At 38.0% G+C, this 18,116-nt stretch overlaps 1 protein-coding gene across 3 annotated transcripts in view; it reads left to right on the top strand.

The window, feature by feature from the left end:
• Positions 1-18,116, top strand: part of LOC100747716 (putative transcription factor SOX-15) — a 69,543-nt gene that overhangs the window by 23,444 nt on the left and 27,983 nt on the right. For all 3 annotated transcript variants that reach the window (XM_024365012.2, XM_012381104.3, XM_024365011.2), the window contains exons 3-4: positions 7,677-7,860; positions 10,290-10,560. In XM_024365012.2, the coding sequence (XP_024220780.1) occupies positions 7,677-7,860; positions 10,290-10,560 (455 nt within the window). The remainder of the gene's footprint in view (positions 1-7,676; positions 7,861-10,289; positions 10,561-18,116) is intronic.

The raw sequence follows: 18,116 nt of genomic DNA, 5'->3' as shown, positions 1-18,116 counted from the left end.
TGCGTACCGAACCGTGCACACACGGGTTTTCTCTGTTTCGCCGAGATTCATGAGCCTCGACGGACGTGCCGATTTAGAGGATCGTTCGTTCCTTCGTACGTTCGTGTGTCCTTTGTCTCGTGCGCCACGCTGCCGCACTTTCTGGCCGCCTTTTGCTCGACTTTTGCGCCCGGACAAATATCTGGCTCGACCGGCGTGGCTCGTAATTCCTCCGGGTGACATACTGGTCAGAAAAGAAGTTTGTTGGATATATAATTACGCTCGAAGGGAAGAGTTCTGTCGAGTAAGTATCGGTAAGGTTAGAGAAACTTTAGTAGCTCGAACGTGAAGCTTTATGGTTTATGGTTAAGTTTACGAAGGAAAGATTTCTGTCGTGTAAGTATCGGTAAAGTTAGAGGAACTTCGGTAGGTTTAAGGTGAAGCTTCAAGGATTCTGATCAAATTATTAGAATCGTGGAATACTTTTAAGAAGAAAATTTTCTTTGGGCATAGTTCTTTGGCTCTGTAATTACGCTCGAAGAAAAGATCTCTGGCGAGTAGATAAGGTTAAAGTAACTTTATTAGATTGAAGATGAAGGCTTATGGTTTATGGATGAGTTCGTGGTTAGTAGAATGGAGGAATATTTTGTAAGAAGGAAATTTTGTTTGCAGAAAGTTATTTGGATTTACAATTACGGTAGAAGGAAGTATTTCGTCCGTTAAGTCGTTTTGTCGTGTGAGTATCTGTTCGATGAAACTGGATAAACTCTATCTGTATATTAGGTCGAAGGTGAAGCTCTAAGGATTATGACTTACTTCGTGGTTAGGAGAATCGGGAAAGATTTTTGAGAAGAAAAGTTTTCGTCGCGTTGGTATTAGCTGGATGATCTTTAGTAAATTAAGTTTAGTAGATTAAGTTAGATTAGTTTAGAAGATTAAGAGCGTAATATTTAAATTCAGCGCCGATGGGATGGATGGACTATTTCCTAAAAAGGACAAGTTTTCGTCAAATTAATATCGGTTGGTTCGGTTAATTCAACCTCGATAGATAGTAAGTGAAGATTCAGATTTGGAATTGGTAGAGTAGAAGGATTGTTTAAAAAAGAAATTATTTTCGAATAAGATGAGTTAGTGTAACCTTCAGCATATTGATGGTCTAGGTCCAAGGTCGTTAAAGGTAAAGAATTACGTCGAACTTCGACAGTGGGGGCAGTCTCATGGATAAGAAAATAAAAAGGAAGACTTTAATGATAAAGACGCGTGAGAAGCGACTGATACTGCTTATTGATATCGTAGAACTTCAGACATTTATCTTGCTTACGAATTAGTCGCATAGAGAAGTTTTTGTTCCACAATTCTTCTACACTCTTCGTGACACGTTTTAAAGACATAATCTTCATCTAATCAAAGCATCTACAACAAGCGAAACCAAACATCTGCAAATGCAACGTTAACATACAGATTTTAGGAATAGATTCCCCTAAATGTCTATTAGCAAGTTCAATCCTCTAATAATAGGTATAATACACAATTGTTCAATACAATTACATACAGTCATTAATTCCATTTTATCTCGTTTCGACACCTGTTTCATCGCACGCGCTCTAACAATGCAACGATCTGACACACAAAGAATTCATAGACCATTATAAACGCGAGGAGCTGCTGAACTATTTGTTTCTTGTCGGCCGACAAGAGGAATCGCCGAGGTATTTAATCAAGAAACTTCATTCAGACGAAATCTCGTGTCAGCCCAGCGAAAGCTGGTATTTGCAATTTAAAAGAACGAAAGTCGTCTGCATATTATAATCACCATTAAAATGTGCGATTCACGTTTACACGGAGGCCTTCGACGACACCGACAGGATTAATATTTCCGATACGACACAGGCTCATTGCATTTGCAGTTGGAAACTGCTTCCTCTACTCTTGGTACAATCACCCTATATGAATCATTAAAGAAACAATGCTGAAGGCAGTGGCGTATCTATCATATGCGTGGGTGGTGCAGCTGCACCGACGCGGCTTGAACCTGAGGAATCTTGACCGTGAGTTTTTGCAGTTTTTCGTTGCTGGCGTACGTCCTACTTGAAATTCAACCTTCTTTTTTACAAGTCTTGGTAACACTTTTAATTATGGCCTTGCTGTATTGTTGCGGTGCTTCTACGTCACTTTCTTTCTTTCTGCAGTAAAATTATTATGTGTACCAGTATTCCCTTCAACTGTGGAATCTTGAACGAATTTCGAAGCTTTCTGTAATTAGATATTTCTCTTTTGTATCATTAATGATGTCGTTATAAATTCTTTCGTTATAAATACGTCGTTTTTCAATTAATCACGAAACGGTCCGTGAATTTTTTGTATTCTAATTTATAATTACGACGAAGAGGATTTTTAATGCTTTAATTCTACTGCTTTCCTTGTATCATTTTTGACCGAGTCGATAGAAAATTGTTTAAACTCGAAAGAAATACGAAAGGATCGCTATTGCGATTGTTATATGTGAAAAGAAGTCAAGGATAACAGTAGGGTTAAGAAAAACTTTCTACGAAATATTTGTATCGAACTTTGCAAATTGCTTATCGAGAGAAAAACATGGTTGGATCGAAAATAATGCAAGAAATTATATATACTATATACCTATATATACAAGGAAACCTCGTCCATGTCTCTTGGAATTTTTCTAAGTTTTCGTGCCTGAAGTATCTGGAATCGCCTCTGTTTCGAACATTACGAATAAAGCTAAAAGTTTACATAAATAGTCGTACATAGTTATATCATATAGAAAATACATAAAAACGAATGACTTTATTATCACGGATTTAATAGTTACACCTTGCGTTTGTGATATACGAGGCACTTTGGCAGCTTTGAAATTCAACCGTGGGAAATAAATTTTATTTAGATATTAAACATCTGTTCAGTGGATATTGAGACAAGAATCGTGTAGGTAGTGTAGGCTTACTTTAATCGTATAGAAATGTAGCGTAATTTTAGCATGTTATTTATGTCTTTTAACTAGCTGTTGAAGAAGGAAACAATTTACACAATCAAAGGCGAAATATATTCATCATTGAGCAATAATGTATTCTTTTTTACGCATCGTTCTTTCGTCAGATTTGTATGGCTACCGAGGAGAAATCCCGTTGCACATATTTTTATAAATCATACCAAGAAAAGAAACATAATTAAACAGGAGAAGAATAAATAAGGTTTAGAATAGATATTCTACATTTTCATCGTAAAATTATGTGTACTACAAACGAAGATTAAAGAAAGAAAAAGACAGAAGAGTCATTTATTATCATTCTCATATCATTAAAACTTCTTCTTATTTGCTTTTTTAATTAGAAGAATATTTCTGCCATCCTGTCGAACATTTCAAAAATGTTTTTTCCAACATTAGTCGTACTGTTTCTTACATAACTTCGTGGATTTATTACCCATTTTTAAAAGGCTTATATCTTTACACTTAGCAGGTTCACTGTTCACTGTTCACCTTTGCGACGCTGTTCAACACATTGTTTCACCTTGGCCATAAAAATATCCAACCAAAATATAAAAACAAAGATACAACTGTTCAGTCACCAAAGTGACATCGTGATAAAGGAATCGACGAAATTGTCGAATCCGTGTCATGAACTTCAAAATTTCTTTCTTCGGAAAAGAAAAAATGACTGAAAATAAGAGAACAAGGAGAAAGATACGAATAGAGTGAAAATAAGACCTCGGTCGTTGACTTGGCGTCCCACGCCAAAACGACCCCTCTCCGGGACATCGATCGTTGGTCTGGTTGCGACGCGTTATTAAACGACACCTCGTATCGATCTCGTTTATCGATGCTATATGGCTCAGTCCGTTCGGAACAGTAGCTGCGGCGTGGCGCGCGTTTCGAGCAGAATCAGCCGGGGAAGCGTGTGCCGTGGCCAAGAGGAATACTAGCAAAAACCGTCTCTACTAGCCGGCGAACTTTATTGAATGAAAATGCCGCTACGTTTTTGCCCCCGTCTCAGCATCTCTCGCGGACCGAATGAAACAATGGCCATTATGTGGAACACTCGCGTGTCCATATACATATATGCATGCGCTCGCGTATGTATTACGTGTTTTTTTAAATTTATACACAGATGCGAACACATCTAAACACGCATAAGGGACAAACACCGCGCATGTACACGCAACTTTAGCGTATCGTATTGTATAAATGAACGAATGTCTATTAATACGTATTTATATGTATATATACATACCTATATACAGTCGGGGGCAGAAATAAGTGGACAGGTAGTGGAAGTGATTATCGATGAAGTTTAATCGAATTAGTAATAACGTTATATATTTAGTTTATATTTATTATACAGCCTTATAGTACGTAGATTAATTAGTAGCGAGTAGCACTCGATAGAACAATTTTTGTAGTCATAGATACGATCAGATTTTCGTTGTCTATAAAACTGCTTGCTTTTCTCCACTTTCTATCTTCCGCTTTACGTCTTATTGTATTAAAAACGTAAGATATTAGAATTGCAAAAAGATATATTGTTATATAGTGAAGAAAATTCCGCTAAAAACGAAATTGTGCATTTTTCAATCAGTTAGGTGATACAAAAATTGTATCGAAGAGGAGGGAATCCATCATTTCTTAGAATATTCTTCAGCGATCTAACATGTATATTCTAGCCATTGCTTTAGCTAAAAACCAAGCAAAAGGACATTTTTCAATTTGTTTCGTCCTGAGAGGTAGGAATCGTAGAAATCCTGTCGCATGGAACATATTAAAGAGTGAATATTTACATTTCCGCCTGGACAAACCGTGTACAAGGAAACTTCATTGATACCTATTTCTACTACCAATCTACTTATTTCAGTCGCCGACTGTATATAAATGTAGGCACGGCACGGAGACAGCTGTTGCTACTATTATATCCAGCGCGGTCGCATTATGCCTTAAGGACAATCGTGGGAATTCCATTAAGTGGCCTTGAATGGTTCATTCATGTCGATCAACTCTTTTCCTAACGGGGTTGACAGATCAATCGGGCTGCACGGGCACGAGCAACCGATTCACCGGGCATTTCTCTTACCGCAGCGAGTTGCTCTTCAGCCTCGTGGACGGCCACGACGACGAAACAGAGACGCCAAAGTCAATTACCTCGCGTATATACGAATGCCGGCGTGTACGAATCGATCTCTTGTTTTCTTGGCCGACGAGGCGACCGCGCTCTCGTTTGCCCCCGGTATCGAACGGATCGAGAATGGTATTCCAACCGCGTCGTGCGGAACTCGTCCTTGTCTTCGCCCCCTATCCACGGACGAGAGACGGACGCGCCGGACAATCGGAATAATTGACTTTTGCTTTTAATCGGAATATGTATTCCGCGGAGTCAGTTCCAAACACGGCTACTTTATATCGCGTGACAAAGCCAGGATGAAAAAGCTGAACAGTCGGCGTGCGACGCACGATTTGTGATTCGATTATGAGCATGGCTTTTGGCGCGGACAAATTTGTCGGCGTTTCGTCAGGTTTTTTAGCGCGGGAACGAAGAAACATGATGGATCGAATGTGACTTTGGCGATTGTTAAGCGAGTTTTATAGTCGTCTTCCGTATCTTCGCATGTCTTTTACGAATGATTAATATGTGATACGATGTTGGATATTGGCTATTAGATTGGCTAATATTTATCGATTTTCGTCTTTTCTTATTCTCGGTTCTTTCGATTTGCACACATTAATGGTTATCGTCTGCGTGTACTTGGATGTTTTCTGGTATGGAATTAGGAAGATGAATGGAAAAATTCAATCTATACAGTTTCCAGCGAAAGGTAAAATGTGAATTGTAGAGAATCGGTGGTGTTCCCTTTTGGCCTCTCGGCACAATTTTTCTTTCACTTTTTCTTCGTTTTTTTGGTTTCTTCTTACATTTACATTTTGTTCTCTGTATGCTTTCATACGACATATGAAGAGCACACACCAGAACATGAATAAGTTTACTATTTTTCTAGCTTTCACATCGCTCGATGATTAAAAAGGAGTATTTTAATATGAAATAATCGGGGACGATAGATACGCATAATTAATATTATAATTAATGTAAATTAGATTAAATGTCGAAGAAGCTGGCCAAGATGCATATTTAATCGCAAAATCAAATGGAAAGACAATTTCTATATGGAATTGGTTGACTCTTTTTTTAAAAACAACGAGAAGTATGACTTGTGCTTTTCACACTGTGGACTTCGTATCTTTTCCTTCCGTCAGTCGTTTTTATCTTCGTTCTTACCTTTTCCCTTGAGTTACTTTACTTTTTTGTTCCATGTATTTCTTCTGTTCTTTGGAACGCACCGCGGTGCATTTAATCAAATTTAGTTATCGCGGCAAAAGAGTTTAGAGGTAGAGATCGAAGAAGGTAATTGGTACAATGTTTAATGAGGAGAGATGCCCGTGGAAAAGATCGGTCGCATTGTTTACCGATAAAGAAAGCCGAGTGAATATTCCTCATTCAGATTGGCGCTGCTTTTGATCCCAAGTTGAGATGGACTCGCGTTTTCTGGAATGAAGTTTTAATTACCGCTTCCTTTGCACTTGTACTCGTTTCTTCCTGGGTCAACACTTCAATTATAATTTAATGACGTGAGAAGTATTATTAATTCATCGAAATTAACAAGAAATTCGAATCTACAGCGCGGTAGCAGGTGCTTCTACAAGGCGTATTATAAGTAGCTGCGATTGCTTTTCTTATTTATTTCTAATACATTATGCTCATTACTGTTTTATTATTAATACGATATATTAGCTATTAATTCTTTTATATAGCGTTCTATACGCATAATTGATTCTAAGTTTAAAGTCTCGCATTATACCGTACCGGTTAATCACTGTGCAAATAGAATTCGAAAAGCTAACTGTCGAGTCTAGTGAAAGAAACGAAATTATTCCGTAAACCGTAAGTTATAAACTATATTGAAGAAAGAAATTAGAGAAATATATTCTACATCGAAGATTCTGTTTGATATGCCTTTATATTTACAGCTTGCAAATACGTCGAATTAATATTTTCAGTTACTATTGTTGATTTATCTCTTCTGCAAAATTCATAAATTCTCTTGATCGAAACTTTATCATTTTGTCAATCTTTCTCACATTTGTATCTGTAGGAAAAATTTAGAAATGAAAATGCCAGTTGACAATAGTAGTTTTGCCAAGTACGAAATATTAAAAGAATAGATCAAAAATGGTAATAATAAAAACGATAGAACTTAACCGAACTGAAACGATTTAATAGTTAATAGAAAATAATCTAGATATTTATGCATTTATGTAGAATTTATATGTACAAAAAAAATATATATACATACAAAGGTAGATAAAAAAAATCAAAATCTATACGACGTCGCATCACTCGACCGCGCCGAGTTTTACACGGTCCATAAAAGAAGTTTATCGATATAAAATAATTCCCGGTCGCTTTCAACATCGAGATTTATCGGAGAAAAGCAGCCTGTACACCGTGATGTGCATGTTCACATGACAAACAAGTCATTCGTTGAAGCGAAACGATACACGACCGCGTTATTTCATTGGTACTATTGCGCGCGAACTCGCACCGGATGCGTAGCGATTTTACCGTTAATCAAAAGCCGCCTGTGTATGTTATAAACGGTATTAATGATTAATAAATTCGCTTTTGGATTTATAGGATGCTGGATAATTATGACAGGGGTGAGGTGACACCACCACCGGTCAGCAGTTATGGCGGATCCCCTGGACTCTTGGCACTTCATTCCTCGCTTTATGCGACTCCTACGTCGAGGGCCTACGACATCGAGTCGAACATCGACGGCAACGACAGTTCCATGCCCATTGACACCCAAATCATTTCGGTACGTTTAGGTTCGGTCGATCCAGCACGGACAGGAGAGACCGTTCCTTTGGAAATAGGCTCGCATATTTTTCATTTACGGAACGCTGTTTCACCTCGAACGTGACACGCGCACACCTACGTTCTCACTATTTTATAGCGTTCCTCGGGTTAAGCCGGCTTCACACCACGGTTTATGGTTTGACGCATATGCTAACGTTATAACTGCCAAACTTTAATATTCCTCTAAATATATTACTTGTAAATGATACGTTCGTATATTCACAGCAGAAGTTTTAACGTGCACTTAAATATACTGTGTCTATGTACATACATGTATAATTAAGATTACAGTAGTATGATGGAAAAGAATGGATATACGTTTATGCTTGGTTTATGACACACCTTCGAAATCGTTAATTTTAATATATCTGAAAAAGTGGATTACAAAAAGTGTACACTATGCATATGCCATTGTGCATATACAGTACACGTGTACTTTAAATACACGTGACATAGAAATTTCTAAACATTCAGCATTATTCATTATTTCACTGAATATTAAATACGCGTCATTTAATGACGTATGAATGGCTCGCTAAATATTCGTGTACAGCTACCAATGTACGTAAGCGATGTGCGTTTATTAATTAAATAATGCTATATCGATATACATTACGATTTCGTAAAAGCATGACGCAGTTGAAGAAATTAGATTTTTCAGCAAGTCGGTTTGAAATAAATCGGTTCAAGTAAATAGTTAATTATTTCACCAGTTCGAGATAGGAAAATTTCTTTATTCTACAACGTACGTAATGTTCTTTGAGCCATGGCATTGTTCTTATTAAGGAATTATAACAAATATATTACTAGAACAATACCTACAGCTCTGTTTTTGAATTAAATTTGCAGATATTTCAAAATTGATATACTTTGAAACGTGTCGTTATCCCAGTAAATCAACGATATGTAATTGCGAGTGAAACAACGAATATTTGGCATTCGGAATACAAAGGACGTGTGGAGCTGGCTTTACTCGCAACTCGAAGAGAAATGATACGAAAAGGAAATAGTCTCGACCGTAACCATTCGGAATTGTTTTACCTGTTTTACTCAACCTGAAGTTATAAAAGATGATTTGTATCTATCTACATTTTGTTCGATTGATTTAAACGAAAAAATTCATATCAGTTACGGTTTTTAAAGAAATATTAAGAATTTATAATATACGTACGTCGTATATCGATTCGTACAACAATGTATTTCTTACAATAGGAGTTGCACAAAACTAAAGTCGATGGACTCCATCGGTATTAGTTATATACTTGATTTTTAAAGAGTTAAGCGGTAATCGTGTATTCTGATATTAGAATTAAGACATTTTCAGAAAATAGAGACTTTCGTTGAATATTCTTAAAATTCATATGCATCTCTTATTTATACTACGTTTCTCTTATTTTTCTGTCTTCTTATGGCGACCTAGCAATTGTAACACAGACATCATATGGTCTCACGAAGGCTCAATATTTATCACCGTATCCTACGTTCATTAAGTTATCAGCCGTTATTATCGCCCGGTTGCGTGCATTATTCATTTTCATTATATTACAATGCCGATTCTAACGAGAGTCTGGCAACCTTTGAACAACAGCTTTTACTCGGCAACAATACCAGGTACACCGCGTTCGAGTGGCGTTCATTAGCTGCCCGATTAATATCTCCCAGTAATTACGTATTAATGGAATCGGAAAATATCGAGCGCGACTTTCACCCGTTTTCGTTAATAAGCGCGTAATTATCGGGAAGAATCGATCCATGGATCATTTTCGTTGATTCTCTGACTGATTGCACGTTCAGATTGAAATCAGGAAATTGTGGACCTTAACTGAAGAATGGCAAAGAAAAGTTGGATTTAAAATTTGAAAGGTGGAATTTGTAAACAATAATTTGGAAATTGGCAACCTAGATGCCAACTACGAGCAAGAATCGAGTATCGATAGAATTATTAATTAATAGTCGGCGGATTTTTATGCACGTGCATCGAAATTTAAAATTGCAGATGTGCAAGATATATACATATGTAAAAATGTATAAAGTATTCAGAATAGCGTAATCATTGTAATTAGATTTGGGAAATTTAAAAATACACAGAATGCACATAATATTCATGTAAAATTATGCAAAGTATGAAAATCATAGTATTCGTTATAGTATTTGCTTAATAGATGAAACGAGTCTCTGTATGTATTTCCTTTTACCTTCCTCAGCTATATTTATAAAAATACGAATTTACGCAAATATCACAATTATAAAATAGTGCAATTAATATCGGTAATCGAGAATCGATGACTACCGATCCAAGATCGAGAATGAAAGACCACGAGTTGAAGGTTAAATGGTGAAGTTTAAAAAATACAAATCGAATATGAGAAATCGGAAATGGATTTTCAGATACCAGGAATGTTGAGCGGCCCAGTGCAACAGCGACTCGAGGACATGTCCTGGTTGGCTTCCGGTCCGTCGCTGGAGTATCAACAAGGCATCTCGTCGATTCCCGCGGGAGTGAAGATGTGCCATCCAGGCAGCACGGCCCAGAGAAGCCTGAAGGAGCAACGGATACGTCGCCCGATGAACGCGTTCATGGTCTGGGCAAAGGTCGAGCGCAAGAAATTGGCCGACGAGAATCCTGATCTCCACAACGCCGATCTCAGCAAGATGCTCGGTAAGTTCACGTTCGACGTTCGGAAAATTTTCTTCCGACTTCTTGCTTTCGAGACACGAAACTCGTCTTTTCCAGACAAATATTTCACGAATTGTATCTCACCGTGAATATATTTAAAACAAAAACATTACGAATAAGTAAAGTTTCAAGTGTTCAAAATTCTTCAAACAATTTCAAGTTTTGGCATTTATTTTATTGCTCATAATCGGACACATTTTATCGAATAATTTTATCGAAGGAAAAATATTACTCATTTAATTCTTGAATGTACGGTGTTGCCATTTGGGAACAAAGGTATCTATATTTTTCAATATAGAGACAAATGTTTTCGGATGGATTTACATTACTAAGGTATGAAGTATCAGCGTAAGCTGAATAGATAGGCCGTCTGTTTGCAAACTATGCCATTTTTTATTTTATTCTCTTATTATCTTTATAACCTGAGTATTTTAGCCATTAGTTTGTGTCTTTTTTATATATGTAACATTTAGTATTATGCTACGGTGTTTTAGAAATTGTGCTATACAACCAGTAAAATAACTAATTATTGCAATTTTTTAAATATCTAATTCACTTATATATTTTACATATGTTATAATTTCTTTTCGCAAGTGAAAGATATAAAAAACATTAAGCTAATTTTCCAAATTACTTTTCTATAATTTTCTATATGAAATAACAACAAAGTGTTTTTTTTATATTTGAAAATTCGCCCATTTAAAGCCTTTCGATATTTTAATAATTACTAGTTTTCTCTAAAGCTTCATCGGCACTCGTAGCATGTGGGCGCCAAGATATTCAAGTTTTCATTTTTAGCAAACGATTTCTCTTGTCTCTTTTTAATCACAAGAATAAAACTGTTTCGCGTAGGGAATCGTTAAAGACTCGATTGAATTCAACGAATCATTGGATATAATAATAAATCATTAAATTGGTATTAATTCGTTTGAGAACATTCTGAGACATATACAGAAAGAATTTAGAAAGGCGTTGCCTTTGTATCGAACGTTCCAATCCTTCCTGCATACCGCAATAAAGGCATAATTAATTACTTTCGAGATAACGGATCAAAGAGAAAAGTTGAAATCACAATCTCATATATTATACGCGTATAAACAAATAAATAAACAAATAAACTCGGACAGAAAGCCGATGATATTTCCATTGTTCGACTTGACGATCGAATGACGCTTAATAAAGTGGGTTAATGAATTATTAATAAAGCGAAGAAGCGCGTTCCGAATAAAGACAGAAGCGTCAACGAAGCTGTAGAAAAACCTTTTTCACTTGGAAAGGGGTCTTATTCCCAGACAGTTCTGGGAATAAGAAAGTCGGAAAAGTCTCTTCGTGTACCGCTGTTATTATTAATTTAATTACTCGTCACGTGTTCAACGTGAATGGTGGTACGAACTGGCAGAGAAAACGCAGGCAATAATCGCGAATTTTCTTTGTCACGAAACGTTTTCGTTTACTTCCGTTTATTTCATCAGAAGACACCTTCGTTTCAAATGAAAAATATATGTATATTACAAATCATTCAACGAAGAAATGCAAGATAATTACAAATTAGAAAAGATGTGAAAGTTCAATGAAAATATATTGTAAAATCACAAGTATACCAATTACAAATATATTGGTACTATGAAGGAAATTGATGTCGATTCGAATAGTTGTAGATATTTTTGAATATATCGTGAATATATCATAAATATGTTGTCTGTCTTATACAAACATTCTTAAATTTCATTACCACTGTTGTGAGACACGACTATCGTGATTATATTGGTATAATTTGAAACAAATATTAACGTGTACATAAAAGATCTTTACATTACATTTCGCAAACATCACGAAAGTGCTTAAACGTTATATTAATAAATTTCAATATTCTCAGTAGAACCATATCTAATTCTTAACGGTTTGTGTTATTCATCTTGCATGCTAATTTGTTATCGAATATATGTTTACAATGAATCTCGGAATTTCTATTTACATTTCCAGATTAGTTACGCCCTTTGCCAATATAATCATGATATGTCACTGCAGCGTTAAATGTGAAATCTTTTATGTAACGGATAATGTGTATGCAATAGTAGTTTTCATCTACTTTCGTGATTCACTATATATACATATGTATAGATCCACATTAGTGATCGATAGTTTTAATGTTAAACGTAAAACACTTTTTCCTTATTTTGTATCTCATACTTTTTCGTGGATACTATAATAACAAATAAATCTTAGATAACAATAAGCACGCGATAAATACATATTAACAAATTAAGTTGTAGTAGTAAAAAGTGTACTAACATCTAAAAACAATAATGAAATTGTAATAGCAACTGTAAGTTGGACAAAGATCGAGGTTCTACGTCTTTATTCATATTCCGGTGGCTGATTTAATTAAACATAGTGAAGGAACACGAGTTCGAGTCAAATCCTTGGGGTCGGCTATTTCCCTTGGTCGTAAGTACGCAGTTTTATGCCCATCGGAGAAAATTACAAAGATATCGAGTAGCGCAATTTAATACGTCGTAAATTCACCGTTGCGACTCGACGCATGCTCGCTTCCTTACGTAGGTGCCAACGTAGTGCATTAATATTAAAAGGCATATGCGCGATTGGAAGTCAAGAGGTTGTACCTTCCATCGTCGTCGCTATTTTTCGATTAAAGCTTCTCCTCGAAAACAAACGACACGTGTGTCTTGATGCTTTCCGCCAACAACTTGTTTAAAACTTGAATTACAAACGTGGAATGAATAATTTACCTTCGCTATCCGAGAATCTATAAAGCGTTAAGGTTGCTTTTACGCTGTTTGCTACAAAATGATTTCTATTGATTCTCCCTTCAATCGTTACTCGCGATGAATGTATAAAAGATACAACTTTTTTTTTAATCATCGCGATCCTTTTATATCAATAAGTAACGCACGTGTCTAGTAGAAAAGATAATTCATTTATTTTTGGTCATTTCTTTCTCGTGTTTTGATATAAAATTATATTTGTAATTTACTTGCTGACACTTGTTAATATAATATTCGCTGATAATAGATCTTTGGTAAAATCGTAGAAGAAACGCGTAATTTACATTCCCTCCATAGCGTAAGCCGTTGATAGGTGTTAATGTCACTTCACAGCTTAGAATTCAAAATCTTTTACAGTCGTGTATGTTTATTGACTTTAGTACAGACGTACAAATTGCACTTTTATGCATAAAGACTGTCTTGCACGGTTGCCTTAACATATTTATTTACGATATTTCATACGATTATTCTTTAGAAGCCTATTCAATATACAGTACGGTACAATATACGGAATACATTCGTCCGATCCGAGCTTGCAGTAAATTTTGATTGTCCCTTTTATTTAATCGATAACTCGGGTATAGATAAAGTCCGTCTTCTTGATGTCTCGCTGCCATAAACATGATTAATTTCGACATTCCACATTTTGCGCTATCAAACATTCGTAACAAATTATTATTGGTTACAAAAATATAAAAGAACAGCCGAGTCAGAGACAGTTGTCGAGGACAGCATTTTCATTATGAAGCAATTCATATGATCGAATATGGCTTGGACAATAAACGTTTAAAGCCCCGATGAAAGCTTTAGACCATGGTTACAGTGGATGCGTATTCAGACAAAGTGACATTCTGACGAATGAAACACCGCAAGACTACAATGCGTATACTCGTAAAAATCTACATACATATTTGATTACATTGACGTATTAAATTCATCGGAATATCAATTCTGAATACGCATCCAGCGTGACCATAGTTTCGCTCGAATCGCAGTCGCATCGTTCGAAATGCGCTGGTATCCGTACCGCGCCAAAACGTGGCGCGCCTAAAAGAGGGCCGGTGCTGATCGAGAGGGCTTGTCCCGGTACCCAGCAATCTGTCAGCGTCTGCGGCCGCGCGTTATATCGTGGGTAGGTACACCTTGAATTATCGGCAATTGGCATCCGCAACGTTACAGGCATTCGAACGAGCGTCGTGCAGAAAATTGTAAACTCCGCTCGTGTGTAAGCCACCTACCCGCGCCCGTTTCACCACGGCCATTCGCGCGTGTCTTCGTACGCGGCACACGCGTCTCCTCTTCTTCCACCCCTCCATCAACCGCTCCTTTTTCTTCGTCTCGATCCTCCATCCCTATCAATTTCTTCTGCCTCTTTATCTCTTTCTTCTCTCTTCGCCGTTACTCTCCCTCTTTCCCTCTTTTCTATCATTTCACGCGCGAGAGAAACGCGTAAATCAGCTGCATGTCGTGGCGCGCGCCAAGCTTATCTTTGTCGCGCGCGCGCGCGCCCGCAGAACCAAGGAAAACCCTGTGGTGGAGAGTCGGAGCCGATCGATCGATCGAACATTAGGCGCGCGATGTTATTGGCATGACGCGGCTTCGATTACTATGCGCGTCGAGTGTTTGCCGCCCCCACTTTTCCTCGTCTTTTTTTCCAGACATCCTACATATTCATGCGCGCGTGCTGTGTGTCGATCCGTCCGTCTGTCCGTCCATCCGTTAGCCCATCCGTACCCCAGCACGGAGCCGTGGTTTGCGCGAGCGAGCCTGTTTTATGTCCGAGTTATGCACGTGGACGCGCGTCCTCCTCCTCCTTTTGCTTCTTCTTCGTCGTCTTCTTCGTCTTCTTCTTCTTCGCCTCTTCTTCCTCATATTGTTGCTCCTTCTGGCCAAAGTGTGTGCGTACGTATTCCTCGAGGATACACGAGCGCACGCGTCCCGACGGGCGCACACCGGCTCACCTACCGCGGCCCTACGCCGTGTTTTCTTCTGTAGTTGGCGAGAAGCAGCCGATAGAGGGGCGCGTTCCTATGTACTCGCGTACACACACGTCCATCATGCATCTGTGTGGGCCTTATATCCGGTGGAACGCGTGCCCGCGCATCTTTATTAATCATTCCCTAACCGTTAACCCCTCTTTACCGCTCGTATGTCAACAGTGGAAATCGACGCGACCGCGCCGAGTCGCCTCGTTTCGAGATTCACCGATGGAATTTCAAGAAGTCGCTGACACCTCGTTCGCCAAGGATTATGTGCAGGGGGTTGGTGGACGGTAGCCACGTCACAGTCACGGGGTTACAGTTCAGAAGGTTTCTTTTGCTTGTTTCGTTAGAAGAATGATGGTTAGGTGAATTAAATAGCGCAGGAGAAAAATGTATCGATGAAAGGTGAATGTATTTGGTAGAACGTGGCGAAGTATTTGTTGAATTTTTGTAGATTTATTAGATTTTTGGGATTGCAGGTAGGATCGAGCGATTTCACAGTGAGGAACTTATATAATAAAGAGTAGGTATAGAATTATGGTGATGATACCATATGGTATGAAATTGTTAAACGATACTATGTACGACAAGATGCAATGTGTTATTACAAATTTCCTCTGAAATGTTACAAAATGATTGAATACGCGTAAACAAAAAGATAGGTACTATTACGAGAACAAGAATAAAACAAACGTGCAATTTTAACTTAAGGACAAAATCATTTCTATGACAGACATTTTTGGTAATCGAACTAACGTATCTTTGAACGAGCAGCATATTTAGATCCAAGTAAGGAATATATGATTAAACAATTCTCTTTATGATTGCTAATTGTCCAGATTAGCGAAATAAAACATAATCACGTTTATAAACATAGAAAAATCAAATAACAGAACGAGAAAATAATTGGAGCGATAATTTTAGATTGCATTGTACCGTGTGATTTTCGCGAATCGTTATACATACGCGCTTCACGTGACTTGTTATGAAAGATTCTGCCATTTCTTAATTCGTTCCCCAAGATAATGTTATAAATATATACAGGACACATTTTCACTTTCTGTGATAAAACTGATTTATTAAGGAATAAAAACTCAGGGAAATACGTACGAGCAAAAACTAACTCCTACTTCGTCGACAATCACCGTCGAATGTTTTCAAGGCGAAATCCACCTAATCGTCCCTGCACGAGAGACAGACAAGAAAGCCCGTCGTTTTCTACGTATCCACCGGTATACGGTCGAATACTTTGTACCTGAGTCAACGAAGATCTACTTTCATCGCTGCTTGCGAAATTGTTCGGCTACGTAGGAGTTTCACGGGAGGAAGCGTGTTCGATTGTAGTACGTAACCTCCACTCCCATCGATGCTCTTTACTCCGCCATCAATCTCGACCGTCCCGATTATGACGGAATAAACGCGTCGACCTAATCGACCGCTTTTAGCTCGTCCATCATCATCATCATTACCGTCATCGTCCACGCTACGAATATCATTGTCAATCGTAAAAACCCTCGGGAGTCTCTTTTCCAAGAGATAGTTTTTTATCCATCCGGAGGCAGAAGTATCCCCCCAAAAAAGAGAACTTCACCTCCGTTTCACGGAGATGCAGGTAGAGCCACTTGGGAGATCCCGCGGGAGATACCGGCTCCCGGTAAACTCCATAATTCAGGAATCGGTGTACACCGACCATAAATTTCGCCTGGTGCCACGGGCGTTAATCTTCGTTAATTCTATCGTTAATCAGTCACGGGGTTTACCGGCTTACCGAGGGAAGAAGAAGAGAGAAGAATGCGAGTAAAGGGGCTAAACGAAAGTGAGGGGACGAAATAATAGATTTAGATTTTAGTTTTATTAAAAATTGATAGACATATTTATATCATTGAAATGTCGGCAAGCAGAATAGAACCGGACAGAATAGAACTGAAATAGAATTTCAGCAAGAGTTAGGTTTATTTACTCTTATCCGAACTTCTTACTATCGACAGTACGTTATACATAGAATGTATTTTGGTTTCGCTTGATCTTTGTTCTTTCATCAGGAAGAACTTACTTTTGTCTAAAAAGCAGTTTCTCGTGTGGAACAGAAGTTGCTGTTGCATAAACTTTGGGAAAATTATAGTGCCTTTTACGTTCCATCGCATCGATGAATCAAATTTTCACTAAACCCAAAATAAAATTATACAGTATCTTTCAAAGCAAGACACTCTTACTGTATAAAATTTCGAAAATCGAAAGAAAGTTATTGCTTCTATTAATTAAAAAGATTCTCAAACATGCCTTATTCGGAGTCGACGTACGACTTGATACAATTTTATATTTTCAAGCCCAATTTACTTTGCCGGTATTGCAAGAATATTATCGATACATTAAACTGTAAATGGTATTTTGGTCTTATCGATATGTACCAGTGACGTCGTCCACGGTAGCACTTTTAGGACAAGGGGAGAGGTGGAACAAAGGGGTTGCCGTACGAACGCGAATCCTTTGGAAAGGGCCGAACGTGCGCATGTTCGTTGTTCGCGCGAGCGGCCGGAGAACGCGAAGAAGGAGAACCACGGCGCGGCGTGTCGTAGACGGCGTCGTTTATACGGGCCGCGCGACGCCACTGTCGCAAGACCACCTACGACAAATGTGGCAGCCTGCAAATAATACCGGGCGTGTTGTACCACCAACGACAGAAGAGATAGAGGCCTCTAACTGCCAGCACGGTATCGTGGTTTAGTGCCTCTGATTACCTGCGCCCCCTCCCTCCACCCCCTTCCGTTCA

Source organism: Bombus impatiens, unplaced genomic scaffold (assembly GCF_000188095.3).
Source record: "Bombus impatiens unplaced genomic scaffold, BIMP_2.2 scf_0127, whole genome shotgun sequence".
Classification (NCBI taxonomy): domain Eukaryota; kingdom Metazoa; phylum Arthropoda; class Insecta; order Hymenoptera; family Apidae; genus Bombus; species Bombus impatiens.
This window is presented reverse-complemented; position numbering and strand designations above follow the sequence as displayed.